General features: G+C 55.8%; 1 protein-coding gene across 1 annotated transcript in view; it reads left to right on the top strand.

The window, feature by feature from the left end:
• VSTM2L (V-set and transmembrane domain containing 2 like) overlaps nt 1-18,613 on the top strand; it is a 34,144-nt gene that overhangs the window by 9,015 nt on the left and 6,516 nt on the right. Inside the window, exons 2-3 of the mRNA XM_032350703.1 lie at nt 14,858-15,027; nt 16,575-16,625. Coding sequence (XP_032206594.1) covers nt 14,858-15,027; nt 16,575-16,625 — 221 coding nt within the window. The remainder of the gene's footprint in view (nt 1-14,857; nt 15,028-16,574; nt 16,626-18,613) is intronic.

The raw sequence follows: 18,613 nt of genomic DNA, 5'->3' as shown, positions 1-18,613 counted from the left end.
TGTGTGCATGTGTGTACCTACCCTGCTTCCTTTCTAATGCTCACCACCTCCAGGATCCCTCCTGACTTCAGCCCAGCGAGTTCACCTGACTGGCAGGCTCTTCCCCACCTCTTCCACCCGCTGGCTCTCTCCCTGCTCTGCAGACCTCCTCATGGGGCCCCACCACCTGTCAGAGCCTGACCGTGGTGACCCCAGCAGGCACCCTGCGGCCCCCATCAACATGCCCATCTTGCACAAGAGGAGACAGGCTTCAGAGGTGCGGTCGTTTGAGGGCCCACACCTCGATCAAAGCCAGGGGGGCGGAACCCAAACTTCTCTTCCCTTAACCACGCGCACTAAGGTGGTAGGGGATGGTGCCTGGCTGGGCTACGGGGTCAAACACTCTTGGGTTCAGATCCCGGCCCCCACTCAGACTCTCTGAGTCTCACTAGCCAACTTGGGGTTGGGGATCTTGACCGAAGCCCCCTTTCTCACAGCCCTTGGGCTTGATTTCTAGCCCAGGGCAGGGAAGGTGTGAACAGACTGCAGGGTGTCTGTTTTGCTTTGTGAGGTTCTAAAAAAACTATTTCCGGCCTCAGAGGCAGCAGCAATTAGGGCTGGCTCACTGGGGAGCTGTTTGCCGCCTGTCATTGGCCCCAGGAAAGGGTCCCTAATGGAGGCCCTGCGGCCAGAGTGCATGGTAGTGGAAATTGCGTTCAAAACAACCCTACACTAATGGTCTCCTGGCAGGCAGAGGAGAGGGAGGGGGAAGGCAGGCTGGCTGACAGCTGATGGAAGACCTCTGGGCAGGGGCCCTGAGATTCACCAGCTGGTCTCCTTGTGTCCCCAGAAGCGCCAGCAGTGGTCCCTAACCCAGTTAGGCACTGGGAGTCCTGAGCCCCATCCTGGCCCTCTGCTTTCCATTAAATCTCCTCCCGAGCAGAGGGGACAGTAAGTACAAAGGCCCTGGGGTGGATCAGAACCCCTTCAGTTAGAGATTCTCTGGTTCCTGAATAGCCCTTGTGTTTCAAGAGGCCAGGCCAGTTTAGTCTTCTAGGTGAGGAAAGGGTAGGTGGGAGCCTTGGAGAAAGAGGAGCTGGAAAAGTCCAGCCTGTGAGAGTCTAATAATGCTTCACAGAGCCCACTAGTTGCTGGATGTTTACAGGCATGGGTGATCCTCTTGAGTCCCCACAATACCCATTTTCCAGGTGAGGACACTGATGCTTAGTGATTTGCCCACCACAAGGAGGTACAGTTCAGGTTCACTTTGGGGTCAGCCTGACTCCAGAGTTCACACGTTAATGACTGGGCTGCTGGATTTCCCACACACAGCCAGGCAGGTGTGGAAGGCTAGGGCAGGGCAGGCCCTGGGTCCCAAGTGGGGCTGTGTTGGCCCCACACTAGGTCGCGGGGACATGACACGGCTGCCAGAGTCTGCTTCAGTTTCTCCCTTCCTGTTGGTCTCTGTGCTTGGCTTTCTTGTGCCCTCTCCCCTTCTGCTCTGGTCTTCATGGCCCTGGAGCTTGTTGGCCCCTGCCTTGGTGCCGCCCACCCCTCTCCCTTGCCTTCTGCTTCTCAGTGAACCTGGGGATGCTCCCTTCTGGGCTCCAAGGCAGCTGCTCCGCTGTGGCTGTTGCAACCTGCCTCTGCTTCCCGCACTCACCCCCTCTCTGCCTCTGGCAGGCAGTAAGGACGGTGCGTGCCTGGGCTTTGGGGTCAGACACTAGGGCTCAGATCCTGAGTTCCCTCGAGCTCTCCAAGCCTGACTAGCCATTTGTGCAGTGGCCTCACCCCGCCGGCTTCGCAGGCTGTACAGGTGAGGAGAAAAAGACCTGCTGTGGGCACGACCATCAGGATGCCTGTTGGCCTTCTCCCATCCCCTGCTCCCCCATTCTGGTCCCGGCCCTGTCCCTGCCTTCCTGTGCGTTCCCACCCTTGCCTCCCTCCCTCCCAACCCTTTCTCTCCCTGTGGCCCAGATGTGTGGGAAGAGGAGGCGGGAATTCCGCTGGGGAAACCTGCTCCGCTCCCACATCCTGCAAGTGCCAGAATATTTTCACTCTCCTTAAATCTCCCTAGATTTGTAATTCCACTGCTGTCTCCCTCAATATGTGCCCGTGGCCTTGGGAGGCACCGTGCCCCCAGCTGCAGGCAACGGCACTGCCCGCCCAGCAGTGTCAGGAGGGCTGGGCGAGGGACCGGGCCAGTCCCCCCCACTCTCTCTGTGCCTCAGTTTCTTCGTCCCCAAGAAAAGGAGAGTCAGAGTGGCTACTTCCCATGTTGTGTGGGGAACCAGTGTGAGATTTTATCTGATGAAAGGAGCGTCTCTATAAAAAGGAACGCAATCTGATGTATGGGACAGTGTGGGCGAATCTCGAAAACATGATGCTAAGTGAAAAAAGGTGGTCCCCAAAGACCACGTATTATATTCTTCCATTTGTGGGAACTTTCCAGAACAGCAGATCCAGTCAGAGACTTGACATTGATTGGTGGTTGCCAGGGGATGGCAGAAGGGAGCATACCTGCTTCAGGGGCACAGGGTTTCCCTTTGGGGGATGAGAATGTGGGGGGACTAGAGGGAGGTGGGTGACACAACAATGGGAATGCCCTCAGGGCCCCCGGCTCGGTCACGTGAGAACAGTCGATTTTGTGGTGTGAATTTTACCTCAGTGACAAACTAAGTAGAAAGGACCCATCTCTATAGCAGTCCTCTGTGCCAGATCGGCCACTTTATAATTGTCAGCGTACCTAATCCTTACAGCGGCCTTGTGAGGTTGCTGTTACCATCATCCCCATTTTACAGATGAGTAAACCGAGGCACAGCACCGCCAGGCACTTAGCACACAGCAGGTGTTCAAAATGTCAGCTATTTGAATTTCTTAAAGATTTTATTTATTTATTTGAAGAGAGCACGAGAGCGAGGAGGGTCAGAGGGAGAAGCAGACTCCCCACCGAGCAGGGAGCCCCATGCAGGGCTTGATCCTGGGGCTCCAAGATCCTGACCTGCTGAAGGCCGACGTTCAACTAACTCAGCCACCCAGGTGCCCAGCTATTTGACTTTTATTGGTTGAGGCTGCCCTCCTTCCCAGTTAGTGGGGCGGGGCAAGGACCCCCCCAACCTGGGCGTGTGTCCTTCTGCATGTGTGTGTGTGTACACATGCGTGTGTGTGTGCGCGTGCGCACATGTAACTCAGCAGTGAGCAGCTGCCACCAGAGAACGGCACGTAAGGAGGCTCTCCTGGTTCCCGCACATGCAGACACTCTTCACCTGCATTCATTTCATCCTGCATTCATTTCATCCTCACAATGAGCCACGTGGAAACAGACGCTCAGAGAAGGCAGGCAGCTTACATGAAGCCACACAGCAAGTCAGGGCAGAACTGCAGCTTGCATGCCCGCGCGTAAGTCCTAGGTTTCACTGCCCACCCCCCCATCCCTCTGCCTCCTCCTGGTTCCCCTCCCCCATCTACCCCCTTAGGGACACATCAGTACTCCTGTGGTGGAGACAAAGGAGGCCTCTGACTGGACCAGGCAGAGGGCCATGGACTGGGGGGGTCAGCCCACGAGGCAGAGCGAACAGTGCCCCACCAGGGGCAACGTTTCTTTGATGTTCTCCTGTGTCATTCAAAATTCATGAATTCCGTATTCTATTCCATAATATATTTATGTTTGTTTTAATGCAAAAATAATGTTCTTTCCCCATTTGGGGCGGTGGGGGGGATCCACGCCTCAGGAGGTCGCTTCCCTGGTTTAAGCAACGGAGACCATGAGGGCATCCGCCCTTCCTTCTTTGTTCCCTCCTTCTGCAAGCAGGCCTCCTTCGGGCCTCGTTGAGCCTGAAATGGGCATCAGTCCTCCCCACGTGCAAGACGCCGTAAATCAGACAGAAAGCTGCCCCGTCGGGCAGGATTGGTGGGATCAGTAGGGTTGTGACAGGTGAGTGGCAGGGAGGGTCCAGTTCTTGGGCCTCTCGGTAAGCCAGGGCTGGGAGGTGGGGACAGGGGATGAAGGTGACAGAGGGTCAATAGCGGAGGAAGCCAAAGCCAGGCCACCTCTAAGCAGCCCTGCATCCCCGCCCCTCAGCAGCCTTGCATCCCAAGCCTTTCTGACTGAGAAGCATCTCTACCTGGTCCTCCCCTGAATTTAATGCACAACTCTCGCCAACCTCCCCTGTTCCTGCAAGAAAATGGACAATGAGACCCATAGCCTTCAGCAAGCCGCCTTCCCTGGCTGGAATTTACAGACACTGTATGGTTCTCATGGTGTTTATTTTTACAGTTACCCTCTATTTATGGCAAGTGATGCTGATTTTCCGTTTATGGCAGCAATAAAAGTCTCCTTTTAAGCTGAATTTATTTAAGTAAAAAGGGAAAGGTGCTTTGAAAATAAATATTAAGTAAATAATAGTGCAGGTGCTTCAGGGATCCTGCAGAAATGGTGAGGGGGGGTCCACAAAAGGTTAGACTTGTGAGACTCTCTCCCTCAGCATGCTCTTTCCTGTTCAGAGCTCCTTATAACCGTGCCAACCCCAGCCAGCCTTCAAGTCCAAACGTGGCCCACCTTCCAGAAGTTATCCCTGAGTCCAGGCAGATGTGGGCATGCCTTCATCTTCCCTAACACTTGCACCTCCATTCTGAGCTTCTGCCTATCTCTGGGGAGGAGAAGGGGAGACCACGATTCATGGCTCTGTGATTGGTGCACATCCTGAACAACTGTACATGGCGATACAGGTTCAGTCCCAGTCATTGTCCATACAGTGGTCACAGGTCTGTGTATCTGCCCTTCCTGTGGACTCTGGGCCCCTTGAGGGCCAGAGCCTGGCCAGTGCATCCTGGGAAGCCCAGCACAGGGATGGGTCCGTGAAGGCTGATCTCCTTCATTGCTTTTGCAGGGAGGACTTGAGGTCCTTCTGCACGCCCAGGCTGCCATCTTCCCACCAAGGCACACTGCAATTCCCCAAGCTTTTGTACAAACGGCCTCCTCGCACTTCTTGAGAAGAGGAAAACTTGTCCACTCCAAGATCAAACAACCTTCATCGACTCACACCTCGATCCTTCTCCCTCCCGACAGCTGGCCAGAATGCTCCCCGGGGCCCTGCCCCTCCCAGAGCAGACGCTGTACCCATCCCCAGGGAGGAGAGGGCTCCTTCTACAAGCCTGGCTTCTCAGTCCGCAGGGGCTTTGTCATTCAGTTTATCTGGTTTTTCCTCTTAGGGACATTTTACATCTCCTGATTTCAGGAGCAAGGTGAGGTTCATGGGTGAGCTGGGGCTTCCTCAAACACTCCCTCTGCAGCCTTTCCCTGTGCTGCCTCCCAGCCGAGAGTTAAGGTGGCCATGGGCCTTCTGCAGCTCTGGCCCCCAGCTGAGCTGGACACAGAGCAGGCTTTCTGGAAATAACCCCCAAGGAGTCACACTGCATAAAGCTGAAGGAGACGAGGGCCCAGGGAGGACTGGGCTTCTGCATGGGAGATCCCTTCCGCCAGCGTTGGGGCTGACATCTGGCTTTGTCCCGTCATACTGTGTGGCCTCAGGCCCTGACACGCCCTCTCTGAACCAGGCTACCTCCCTCTGTGAGATTGGGCAGGTGATAAAGAACACCACCTCCTCAGGTCCTTGGGTCCTGTGCACGGTGCCTGGAGGGGCTTGCTTCCTGCGGTCCCCCGGGGCGGGCCCCCAGGTTCTCCGCGCGATGTTGCTCAAGTCATTGGAAGAAGCTCAGGTGGCTGGAAGGGGTGGGGGTGGGCTGCGAGAGCCCTCATGTGGACTTACTTCCTGCTTAGAATGGGGTGGGGGTAGGGGGTACTCTGTATTTGTGGTTCCCAAGGCCTCAAGTCTGAATCCCACCTCCTCAACCTACCGTGACCTTCTGTGAGCCTCAGTTTCCCCACCTGTAGTAAAGAGTCAAAGACCCCTGACCTGCAGGGTCACTCTGAGGCTTATGTGGGATCAGACACTTCAGCTGTCTGGTGCCTTGCAGGTCCCTGATGAGAAAGGTGAGCCCAGAGGGTGGCTGGTGCCGGCCCTGGGCCTCAAGGGTTCAGAGAGCTCCCCGTGATGCCGCCACAGCACTTCCTGGCCCTGCTGACCTTTGTTTCTGCCCCATTTTATTTCTGGGCACATTTCATATGACAACTTTAGAGGCCCTCTCGGGGCGCTCAGGCTGGGCTTGGATGGCCAGTGGTCAGGGGGGCCAGAAGGAGGGAGGGTGGGGAGGGGTCCAGCCACTGGGGCCCCATTCAGGGCCTCCCAGGATGCCTGTGTCCACATTGTTCATTTGTCTGTGCCTATCCCTGCTCTTTTGGGCACAGTTCCCCCCCGAAATTCTCTTCTGGCACATAGTAGGTGCCCAGTAAATGAACGATGTCTGTCTCTCTCAGTTTGATTCTTATAGTCCCAAGAACTGAGCTCCTCTGGGTTTTTGTGTGAACTTCCTCCCTTCGTGCATTTGTTCACTCCTTCAGCACATGCGGGACAGCTGGGCAGTGCTGGAGCTGGGGGAGCTCCCAGGCAAGGGGAGACACAGACGCCTTAGTGTCCGTCACAGGACACGCTCCAGGGGGGCCATCCGGGGCCCCAGCGATGGCTTCCACACCTGCCTGGGCAGGGAAGTCACCTCCAGGCCCAGGGCCCCCCGTGAGCCGGGACTCTGGGAACTGCGCCCAGCGGGCAGGGCGGGTGGTTCAGTTATGGACTCTTAGAAGTGTCGGGAGAGACAGGAGGGGCCGACACAGCTGGGGTCCAGCAGAACCAGAGCCACAGACTTTGGATGCCCAGCCCAAGAGCCTGACTCTAGCTCTGAGAGCTGGCAGTTTCCCATGGGGCATCCTGAGTATGAGGGTTTCCTGGAGCTCCCAGGTGGCCCAGAGCCCAGAGGGGAGGAAGGGATCCTTTCTCTGCCTTCTGCCAGAGCCACTGTGTGTGTCTGGTGTCACGGCAGCCAGTGTCCCGCGAACACCTACTGCATGCCTGGTGTGCCTGGTGTCCCAGCTGCTGGGACGTAGTGGTCAACAAAGCCGACTCCCATCTCCCGCCTTTGGGAGGCTTACACTCAGGGTGGGAGAGGGCTAGCGGGTGAGGGAAGTCAGAGAGAACTAAGTGGTAAGGGAAAAGCGTGAAGTAGGGAAGAGGCAGACAGACGGGGTAGGGAAGACTCAGGCAGTGACGCTGGAGCTAAGAATTGAGGGCGGTGTTACCCTCCCCCCCCCCCGCCCCCCCCTCCGGTGCCAACCCCCCCCCCCCCCCCCGGGCCACCGTGCACTGGGGAGCACTCCCGGCACAAAGTCCACGGAGAGGCCTGTGGTGTGAAAGCCACTGCTGCGGGCCGGGGAAGCCCAAGAAGCTTTTAAAAAAAATTGTGGTAAAACAACATCAAATTTACCATTTTCACCGTTTTTAGGCGTACAGTTCTATGGCGTCAAATACATTCAGGTTGCTGTGCACCCGTCCCCACCATCCGTCTCCAGAACTTTGGCATCTTCCCCAGCTGAGGCTGTGCTCCCATCCATTCAATGCTCCCCCGTCCTCCTCCTCCTCAACCCCCGGCCCCGGGCAACCACCCTGCCACCTGTCTCTGAGTTTGGCTGCCCCCGGGCCTCGCGGAATCAGACCGTATTTGTCCTTTTGCTTCTGGCTTATTTCATTCATCGTCACATCCTCCAGGTTCGTCCGCGTTCAATGTCCCTCCTTTTAAGGCTGGATAATATTCCGTTGTGCGGAGAAACCACCTTTTGTGTATCCGTTCATCACTGGAACGGGCCACAACACAGTAGGACTTGGCAAGAGATGGGCTGAGCGGGGACCAAGGGGAGCCTGCTCTCACTCTGGCAGAGACTGATGGGTGGCCTAGGGTCCAGTCCCTGCAGGCTTCATGGAGGAGGCAGCCTCAAACCAGAGATTTGAAGATGAGAAGGGCAAGGAAGGCTGTGTGAAGGGAGAGAAGAGATATGGGGCTGGATCAGAGGGTCAGGGTTCGTGGGCTCTGGCCTCAGAGGTGGAGGGAGCCGGGGAGGTGGGGTGCTGGGCTGAGGCTGCCTCTGGTGGACAAGTCCCCTGTGGCCTGCCTGTGTGTCACCGGCTGCCACGGGGCAGGGGGCTGTCAGGAGCCAATGAGGAAGGAGCAGAGGTACAGGACTGGTGGGCAAAAGGTTTCACATGGCCCAGGCATGAGGGAGGTAGAGACACTGTACTCCTGCTTGATCTGATGAAGCTAAGAGGAAGCATCTTTACAATCTTTCTGGCGATGACAGAACTTTGAGCTAGAATGTGAGCGAAGAGAATGATGCTTGTCAAGCACTGACTCTGTGCCAGGAATGAGGCACGGGTTGTCTTGTCATCCTCCCCTCTCCTTCTCTCCTTTTCTCATATGAAGAACTGGGGTTCAGAGAGGCAAAGGGGCTTGTCCAGGTCACACAGCTGGGAAGTAGAAGAAACAGGATTCGAACCCAGGCCTGAAGACAGAGCCCTCGATGTGGTATCGAATCAGGGCCTGGAAGGTTAGGAAGAAGGTCAGGCCCTGGTCCTGGGCAGACAAGATCTTTCCAGGTCCTCCTTTGCCTTTACCAGAAGCCAAACCCACTGACTCAGGCCAGGGCCCCGGAGCTGTTTCCTGCAGACCATGCCCTGATTACCAGGCTTAGGGTTAATGACTACATTGCTCCCCCAATTAAAAGCAGAAAGGAAGAAGAAGTTGCATTCAATCAAGCCCCTTTCTCCTTCTCTTGCAGAATCCTAATTTGTGGACATCAGTTTTAATTGTCTTCCCAGCAAGCCCAGCCCTGCTCAGGCCCTGGGGCAGGAGAACGCAATTGCTTCCTTCTCAAAAATCTATAATTATACCAGCCTCCCCTGAGACGGCTATGAGGAGTTACCTGAGCAGGGGGGCAGGGCTCAGGACAGGGGGACGTCAAAGAGAAGAAATGGAATTTATGTCCCAAGCTCAGCAGGGATGCTAACTGGAGATGGGTGGGGTATGGGGGGGGGTTGGTCTAGGTGGCTGAAGGGAAGGACATGGGGCAGGGGATAGGAAGAGGGGCCGCTGGAGCAAGGTCTAGAACTTATGGGCTCCACACTCAAGTGCTCTGGAACTGGGTTCAAATGCAACTGCTTTCTCTGTGACGGGCAAATCCTTAACCTCTCTGGGCCTCAGCTTCCCCACCTGAACAATGGGGATAATAATGATCCCCCCGCCCCCACAGCATCGTGGTGGGGACAAATGTCCGTGCAGAGCTTCGCACAGTGCCTGACACAAGTACTCTGTATTTCTTCGACGTTATTACTGTGCCATCATCATCCTCAAACTTAGTGCGAGCCGCCTTCCAGTTTCTGGTGTTGATGGGGTATCCTTTCTCACAGACCTGGGACAGGGAGTAAGAACCTCTTGCTGGTTAGAGCTGCCTGCTTCTAGTGGAGGTGTGAGGAGCTGAGCTCCCCATCTCTGGAGGTGTGCAAGTGGGATGTAGAGGTGTGAAGCCTGGTGGCTGACCTTTTCCTGATAATTCAGACTAAATCCTGATGGGGGCTGATGGAGCTCTGGGGCTTGGTCCCAACTGCTGGTCAGACCCAGGTTCAAAACCCAGCTCTGTGTGAACTCGGACAAGTCCTGCCTCCTTTTTGAGCCTCATTTTCCTCATCTGTCGGATGGGGATGAGTGGATTAGAGAGTCTTAGAGACAGTGCCTGCATAGTGCTAGGCGTGTAGTAGATGCTTCATAAATGGTATGGATTCTTTTTAAAAACAATGAGAAAGCTTCCTGGAGTTCCCTCCCCCTTGCCTTGGCTCACACCATTTCTTTTCTCCTTGCCTCTGCCTATCAGGATTCACCCATCTCAGGGCCCGCCTGACATGCTCCTCCTCCCCCAAGTAGCAGTGACCCCTCCCCTTCCCAGTGCCCAGGACACTGCTCTTAGTACATCACCTTCTCCCCCAGATTGTCTGAGCTGGTGGGGTTCTCGGATCTTCAGCACCGACCCCCATTGAACAGACGAGCAAACTGAGGCTCAGAACAAGGGAGAGATACTCCCTAGACCACACAGCCCATCCATTGGCAGAAAGAGGCTCAGTCCTCCATCCCTGGTTCCAGCCCTGTGCCCTGGATGCTCATTGGCATACACCGCTTCTCCATCAGGGGCTCCTTGGGACAGGCCCGGGGACAGGGAGACTCGGGTTATGCCCTCAAATGCCTGGAACCTCATTCCCCACTTGTCTTGCAGACACGTCGCCCCTATTATCACTGATTTTGGAGACAACGGGATCCTGGGGGCCCTCCCCCATCCCAACTAAGCAGTTCCTGGCAGGATCTGAGGGGACCAGAGAGACCCTGGGACAAGAGTCTACTTTGATGGGGGAGGGAGCTGGTTTCTGCACACACAGACGACTCACCTGGCTCCAGGGGCCCTTGCAGCCAGATTTCTATCCTGCCTCCTCCCCAAAGCCCTTCCCCACTCTTGGCCCCAAACCATGTCCCCACCTGGAGCTGGGGTGGGTGGGCAGGAAGCACAGCACCTCCTTTGAGAAGTCTTCCCTGATTGCCTTAGGGGTGAAATGCCTCCTCTATGCTTTTTCCAAGTCTTTGCGCACCCCAGCCTGCCCCATAGGACCCTATAAGGCTGACCGTCTTAGACTGTTACTTTTTAAGAAAGACTGCTGCAACCAGACAGAGTTTAAATACCCTGGAAAGAACATGGCCGTGGGTGTCAGACAGGCCTGGGTTCAAATCCTAACTCTGCTGTGTGGCCTTGGAAGGGTCATTGCCCTGCACTGGGCCTTGGCTGCCTCTCTTGAGCAATGGGGACGTGTGATGGGGAGAAAGGATTCACCTGCCAACACGTGCCCCGCCCCTATGACAGCTGAACCCTGGGAATGTGGCTTGTCGAAATTGAGATGTACTATAATCGTGTCCAATTCATGCTGGATTTCTAAGACTTAGAGCAAAAGCGAATGTAAAATATCTCATTAATCATTTCTATTACATGTCGAAATAATTTTTTTGATATCTTGGGTTAAATAAAATACATGATTAAAATTAATTTCATCTGTTTAAAAAAATTTCTTTTTAACTTTTTAAACGTGGCTACTAGAAAATGGCAATTTCTGCATGTGTCTGCAACCCTGGCTTGCGTTCTGGGCTGTTGGACAGCGCCCTCTAGAGGGCCATTACTGGGACAAGGGAGAGGACAGGTGCCCCCTGGGTGAAGGGGTCGTCCCCCAAGTGTGTTTGAGAGTTAAAGGGCCTGATGAAGGACTCAGGGCCTGGCACCTGACTTTGCTGTCCCCTGGCTGCTGTGTGATGCCAGGCCAGACCCGACCCCACCCCCTCTGAGCCTTTCTTGATACATCAGTAAAAAGAACCAGTGGGCCAGGATTGGGTTTTCAGTTTGGGGGTGCCCGTGGGCGGGGGAAGCTGAGCTAGGGTGGATGAAGGCCTGGCCCTTCTCCAGGTCCCCCGTTGGAGTTCCCACCCAGGGAAAGCCCATTTCTGCCCTTCCTGCCACCCAGGAGACCCTCCACATACCTATTGGCCAGACATGCTTCCTCCACTCACACATCTCTAGGGGAGGAGAAGCGGGGGGTGGCGTCATACAGGCCCGGGTTCCAGGGCCGGCTCCGGCCTTCCTAATCTGTTGTCCTACAGCCCTGGACCCCTTCTACCCAGGTGCAGGAGGAAAAATGGTGAGCACATTCTGATTCCTGTGGCTCAGTAGTTGCACCTGGAGAAGGTCACAGCTGTGTCCCTCTCACTGTCCCTTAGCCAGCCAGGTCTCACAGTTGGCTGCTTTGGATCCAACTCTCCTCCTTCCCTCTTCACAAAGGCCACTGGGTCTGGATCAAGGCAAAATTCAGCTGTTCCAGGAGAAGGGGCCAAGCATTCACTGTGATCCTCTCTCAGTCCCTCCTGATGGCTCAGAGCCTCCATGGCGCCCTGCAGTCCTACCTGAGCTGGCAGGTTGGCATCAGGGAAGGTGAGGGGGGCTGGGCCTGGCCTAGGATGCTCAAGGTGGGGACCTGTTGGCTCTAGACCCTGCTCCACCACCGCCCAGTCTTATCTGTCCTTTCGTTCACTCGGCAAGTATTTACTGAGCACCTACTAGGTGCTAGGCAGTGTTCTAGGAGCTGAGGATATATCAGTGAATAAGGCAGGCTCAGGGACAGTCCCTTCTCCCAGGAGAGCAGACAATAAACACAAAAGAAGCGTTTTCACGGTGCTGTCTGGTACAGTAGCCATTACCTACAAGTGGCTATTTGTTTAACTTTAAATGAATTAAAATGAAATTAAATTTAAAATTCAGTTCCTCATCTGCACTAGCCACACTTCAGGTGCTCAGTAGACATGTGTGCCTGGTGGTTTCTGGATTAGCTCAGATATAGAGCATTTTCCTCATTGCAGAAAGTTTGTCGGACAGCACCAATAAAGTCTTAAAGGGAACAGTAATTTGAAGCATGGGTTTGGGCGAGAGACGTAATGTACATGAGGTAGTTAGGGTACGCCTCCTTGAGGACGTGACGTCTGAGCAGAGTCCTGAAGCAGGGGAGGGTGGGAGCGATGTGGGAATCTGGGGTCGAGGGGAAAGTGTTCCAGCCAAAGGGAATACCAAGCAAGGGCAAAGGTCCTGAGGTAGGATCTCAACTGGAATGTTCAGAGAACAGCCAGGAAGCCATGGTGGCGGGAACAGAATAAGCAGAGGAAAAGCAGAAGCTGGCACCAGAGGGGACGGACCCAAACATGGAAGCCCTTCCCTTTCATGGTAGACGCCGTAGGAGAGTTTTGAGGAAAGAAGGAGTCGGCATCGGTTTATGTTTTGCGGAGGTAACTCTCACTGACCAGTTGCAAAGATATTGTCTGGAGGACGGATGGCCATGGGGAGGCCAGTGAGGAGGCCACTGCGCTGCTATGGGCAGGAGGTGGTGGCACTGGTCCAGCACAGGGGTGGCGGTGGGATTCTGCAGACATTCAGGAGGTGGCGTCCCCAGGGCTCCCTGCAGACTGAATGTGGGCTAGAAGGGAGGGTGAGGGGGTTCGAGGATGACTCTGTAGGTTGGGGCCTGGGCACCCAGCAGGGAAAAGCGGGCATGGGCCGGTTTTGTCTCTTGCCCAGTGGGAATAAGGACAGTCCCAACTTTCAGATCGACTGTACGTGAGGGCACCTCGCACCTCACTGGGCTTGTGTTCAGTAGTTCAGCCATTCTCATTAAACAGACTGTGTCCATGGGATGGCGGCCAGTCCTTCCCAGCCTCGCGGAATGTGGGAAGCCTCCAGAAAGCGCCTCATAAACCTTTAACCTCAGGGATTAGGAACCTCACAAACTTCCTCTTAGTCCAGAAACCAGTTCCTGGAGTCAAGCTCCACATGGAAACCCCACGTGTAGAGCAGAAAAAGCAGAAGCTTCCCGACGGAGGTTCTTGTCCATCCTGATGCTTTCAAAGCCCTCAGAATCCTGGGGAGGGGTGGGAGGCAAGTGGCCCCCGGAGCAGGACCCCTACCTCCCAGCCCAGGGCTCCCTGTTCATCCCGCCCCAAGTTGCTCGGGGAAGGGGACATACAGGAGGGACCCTTGGGACTGGCTGGGGGCACATCTGCCACTGGGGAGGACAGGCCCCCTGCAGGCTGCAGCATCCAGGAGGGGCCGGGGTTGGGAGCACTGATGGACACACATTCCCCAGGTGACCTGCACGTTGCCAGGCGTCTTTCCAGGGCGAGATAATCTCTCCTGAGAAGAGGAAAGAATTCTCATTACATCTCAGGACAATATTTGTTTGGAGAGAGGAGAGACAGAACATATGGCAGGGAGGGGTACGGGCCACATTAAATGGGGATTTGTTTTCTCATTTACCTGGCGGTGTGTGTGGGGGGGGAGGGGGTGGGGCTCCTGCTAGGTCATTGGGTGGGGGGTAGGGGGGAACCACCTGCCTCGGAATTTTCCTGGGGAGCTGGGCCTTGTGGAGGACAGGAGGCAGATGTGGCTCCCAGCGCACCCTGGGGGCCCTCAGAGGATGGAGAATGTTCAATCTAGTCACGGAGAGCCTGCTGGGTGCTGGGAACTGCACGGCCCCAAACCCTCCAGGTCTCTGTTCTCATGGAGCTCAGCAGGCAGTGCATGCAGTGAACAGATATATGGTCTGATGGGGGGGGGGGTGCCAGGAGGTCGGGTGACGGGGTTCCTGCTCTGGGTGGTCAAAGTCAAAAGGGGTCAAGTTAGAGCCCTGAGTGACTTGAAGGAGCCAGCTGGGCAAAGAGAGACCAAGGATAGAGCATCCCAGCATTGGGCACAGTCAGGGCAAAAGTGAGGGGAAAGCGAGGCATGCCCACAGGACAGAGAGGAGAGCACGGGGCAGTGGGCAGGCCCCGAACCCCAACCTGGTGGGCTTTATCCAAGGGGCAGTGGGGAGTTAGAGCAGGTTCTGAGCAGGGGGTTTGCCTGGTCTGACTTGGTTTTACAAAAATTGCGGCACTGGCTCCTGGGCCCTGGGGTTGAGAAGAATCTGGAAGGGAGACCAGTGGGGGTGACTAGAAAAATCTGGAAGAATTGATGAAAACCACAACCTCCTCCGAGGCCTCCTTGCTCCCGCCTTCCAACCCAGCCCTCCCCTGATCCCTCACTGCCCTGCGTGGGTCTCCCATGGCGCCCACAGACTCCAGGATAGAGACCCAGCTCATGTGGGACCCTCAGGGCCCTGGACCTGCCCCGTCGTACCCATGTCTTGCCAGCTGCTGTCGCACAACCCTTGTCCAGCCTCGCCGAGCTCCTCCAGGGGCCCCTCATGAAGCCGGGCCATTCCCACTCCCAGCCGGCTGCTCCCACCCTCTCCCCGAACCGCCAGCCCAGCGCCCATGGGCCTTGCTGTTTCCTGAGCCCCAGCCACTCCTCACCCGCTTCTCCACACAGCCCTGTTCACAGAGACGCCCCACGACATGACGGCGCGGACGGGCGAGGACGTGGAGATGGCCTGCTCCTTCCGCGGCAGCGGCTCGCCCTCCTACTCGCTGGAGATCCAGTGGTGGTACGTGCGGAGCCACAGGGACTGGACGGACAAGCAGGCGTGGGCCTCGAACCAGGTACAGCCCCTGGGGAGACCCCTGAGCGGGGCTGGGACCACCCTGGCCTCCAGGGTGCGGATGTTTTGCTGCGCTCTGAGCAGGAGGCAGAACTAGGCTGAACACTCAGGGTGGCGGTGGCATGGAGGCCCTCCCTTCAGTGTACAGGTGGGGAAACTGAGGCCAAGGGTTCCGGGCACAGCAGGCACCCCCATCATTGCACACGCCCTCCCTGGAGCGGATGCTATTGGTGCCAGGTGCACACGCCTGCCACCAACCCCACGACCGACCCCTAGCCCTGCCACTCTGCCTCAGAATCTTCTCTGGGTGACAGAGCCCACTGGCCTGCAAGGCAGCCCAGCAATGACTGACGGAGCTAGAGGCCGCATCCCCCAGCAGCCTTGCCCGAAGCCGGGGTGACAAGAGAGTTCTACAAGCTCTCCCTCGGTGGGGGAGGGTGAAGGAGGCTGTGGGAATCCGTTCTGGCTGCCCACGGTGGTCCCGGCTGGATAACACGCACACTACTGACTTCCTTCCGCCCACTCCCCTCCTGATGCTCCCTGGGGTCCCCTCCTGGGGAGACCAGTTGCACTTGAATCTTTGTCACAAGGTCTGCTTCTGGGGGAACCCAAACAAAGTCCCTTCCATTCTTACACGGGGGTAAATGCAAATAATGGACGAGCACGTGCCTATCTGCCCGCTCGTTCCCTGACGAGCACGGACATTCGCACACCTGCATGCGCACACATGGGCGTGCTCACATATGCTTGCATGTTCATGAAATAGCCTCTATTTGTTCACAAATACATATTAAAGATTTTTATGTATGCCTGTATTAGAGAGAGAGAGAGAGCACACAAGCAGGGGGAACAGCAGGCAGAAGGAGAGGCAGGCTTCCCACTGAGCAGGGAGCCCGATGCGGGGCTTGATCCCAGGACCCTGAGACCATGACCTGAGCCGAAGGCAGAGGCTTAACCCACTGAGCCACCCAGGTGCCCCTCACAAATGCCTATTAAACTCTGTCTTGCTCCTGGGGGCTGTCGACTCTCCAACAATCTCAGTCTGCCTCACGGGGCTCAGAGGACTAGGCAGATTGGGAGGGTGGGGGTCCAAGGAAGCCCGGAGGCAGAGAGCCTGTGGTTTTCTGCAGTTGGCTGCATGGGCGGTCGGACTGCAGGGAGTAGTGTGTGAGCAGGACACTGTTGGGATTTGCCACAAACACACGACCACGGGTATGATACACCTAGGAACGAACACGTTCACAGGCAGAGACCCAAGTGTAGAGACAGACATTCCAACAGACTCAGAAGGCAAATTCACAGATCCTCACCTATCTAAATGCACAGCACACGCAGCTTTACAGGGACCCTCTGCATCGTCCTTGGCTCAGACTCACCCCCCACGCCCGCCCCGAGGTGACACAGAGCCGAGGCACGCCCAACTCCGGACCCCCGTGAGCATCGCTTGTCCTCCTGGAAGCTACAATCTTAGCTATTGTCCGTGCTCCCACCCCACGATGCTAACGCCTTGTCTCTGCTCTCTCTGCCCCTCCTGCTCCCTCCCGACAGCTAAAAGCATCTCAGCAGGAAGACACAGGGAAGGACGCCACCAAAATAAGTGTGAGTTTTGGTAATGACTTCTTGCAAGGGCTCTAATGGAGGACACAGCTGTAATTTAAAAAAAAAAAAAAAAAAAAAAAAAGGGTCCAGTTCAGCTGGGAGTTTGGGTGTGAAGATGGAGAAGAAAAAAAGAAAGGGGGGAAAAACCAGCTTCGTTCTGTTTTTTAAAAGATGCAGATTTTTCAGGTTCATTGAATGACAGGCATAAAAAATGACAGTGGGAGAGAAGACACATTCTCTCCTGTCAGGACCAAGGCTGTGGGTGGCCCGGATGCTTTGTGGCTCTGTCAGCAACATTTTTAATTTGGGGAACCAACAGGGTCTAATGGGACCAAGCTGGCTTTTTTTGGCCCATCATGACTGACTGGGGTCATGTCACGGTCACTTGGGTCATGTGGCTCCCAGGGCTGAGGTGGGACATGAGGTTCTCCTAGAGCTGAGAACTACAGCCTAAGGATTTGGGGATTGGCCAGGTCTTCTACATGGACTTGTTTTATCATTGCTACAACTCTGTAGGGAACAGCTAAGCATTCACCCATTTTACAGGTAGGGCAACTGAGGCTTAGAGGGCTCAAAGATTTGCCATGATGTGTCTGAGCTACCTGTCTTCAGGGCTTGAGCTCCTTGTCCCTAGACTCTGCTGGGGCCTCATGTGGGGGCTCAGGGAGCGCCAGTTTTTGTGCAGGAGGACTGGATCGGTGTGTGGGGTATCAGGTCCGCCAGGTCGCTAGTAAGTCCACTAACGACATCAGAAATGCAGGTGTCCACAGGGGTATGAGTGAGTATGGGGCAGGGAGTGACCTCCAAATTCACTCTTCTCTGCTGATTCTTCCACAATTTTTCAAGGGTTTGTGGGGGAGCTCCGGACCCCAAGGCCAGTGAGACACAGATGTTCAGAAGAGCCTTGCCGCAGAGCAGAAGTCACAGTGCAAAGACCGAGCCCCAGCAGGCAAAGGGGGTTCCATGCTGGGTAGTGAAGATGGGAGAACTGAGGCAGGGAGGCTCCTACAACCATCTGAACAGGAGGTGGGCAGACTAGAGAACAAGGGCCTTTACAGCAACTTTTGTGCAGTCTGCCCAAGGCCCTTCCCAGCTGGGGTCTGGAAATTCCAGCCACTTCCAGATTAGGACAGCCGCAGCTCCCCCTACACCCCTGCCCCTTCCCCTCTGCCAAGGGCACAGCCATCGGCAATACCCCCTTCCTTGCCCAGACACCCAGCGGTTAAGCCTGGGTGGGTAGAGGTCTGTGTATACATTAACACGCCTGCAGCAATCTCCCCTGGGATTTTGTTTGGGGTTTAAGGAGTGTCTCAGGCAAAGGGAAGAATAATCTAATGGACTTAGAGGATTAGAATTCGAGGCTGCTAGGCCCCACGTGAGGGGAATGCGAAGATGCTAATTAGTTAAATAAAATAAATGTGCTCGCGTGATGGTGCAATCACTCTCGACCCACAGCCCCCACAATTCCTGCTCCAGCTGGGGCTCCGGGGGTCTGGGGAGGAAACTCACACACAGGCATCGGCTACTTCCTTGTCCAGACAGTGTCACACACACGGCAGTTCTTAAATACACAGACGTGGAGTCCGCCGACACCTGGAAACAGATGCACAGCCCGGTTTCCTGCAGGCTAGAAGGTTCAGACTTTTCTCCATGGCCTTCAAGGCTCTGCTCAACTCATTCTGCTTGCCCACTGGGCTGTCTCATCTTGCTTGACCTAACTCCCTCTCCCCTCCCAGCTCTGGCTGCTTTGCCACCATCCCATTCCTGCCCACCTCCTGGCCTTTGCACGGGCAGTTCCTCCACCCAGAAAACTGTCCCTCTCTCTTCCTTCAGAGCTCAGCTCAGGATGCCTCCCTTAACCCTGTGGCTCAGCCGGCATCCCATTTCTGTCCTGGCTGCATTTCTATCTGCAATCATCCATGTGTGAATTTGTTTTATATCCGTCCCCTGTCACCCCCAGACTCCGTGGGGCCAGGACTGGACCTGCC

Source organism: Mustela erminea, chromosome 7 (assembly GCF_009829155.1).
Source record: "Mustela erminea isolate mMusErm1 chromosome 7, mMusErm1.Pri, whole genome shotgun sequence".
NCBI lineage: Eukaryota > Metazoa > Chordata > Mammalia > Carnivora > Mustelidae > Mustela > Mustela erminea.
This window is presented reverse-complemented; position numbering and strand designations above follow the sequence as displayed.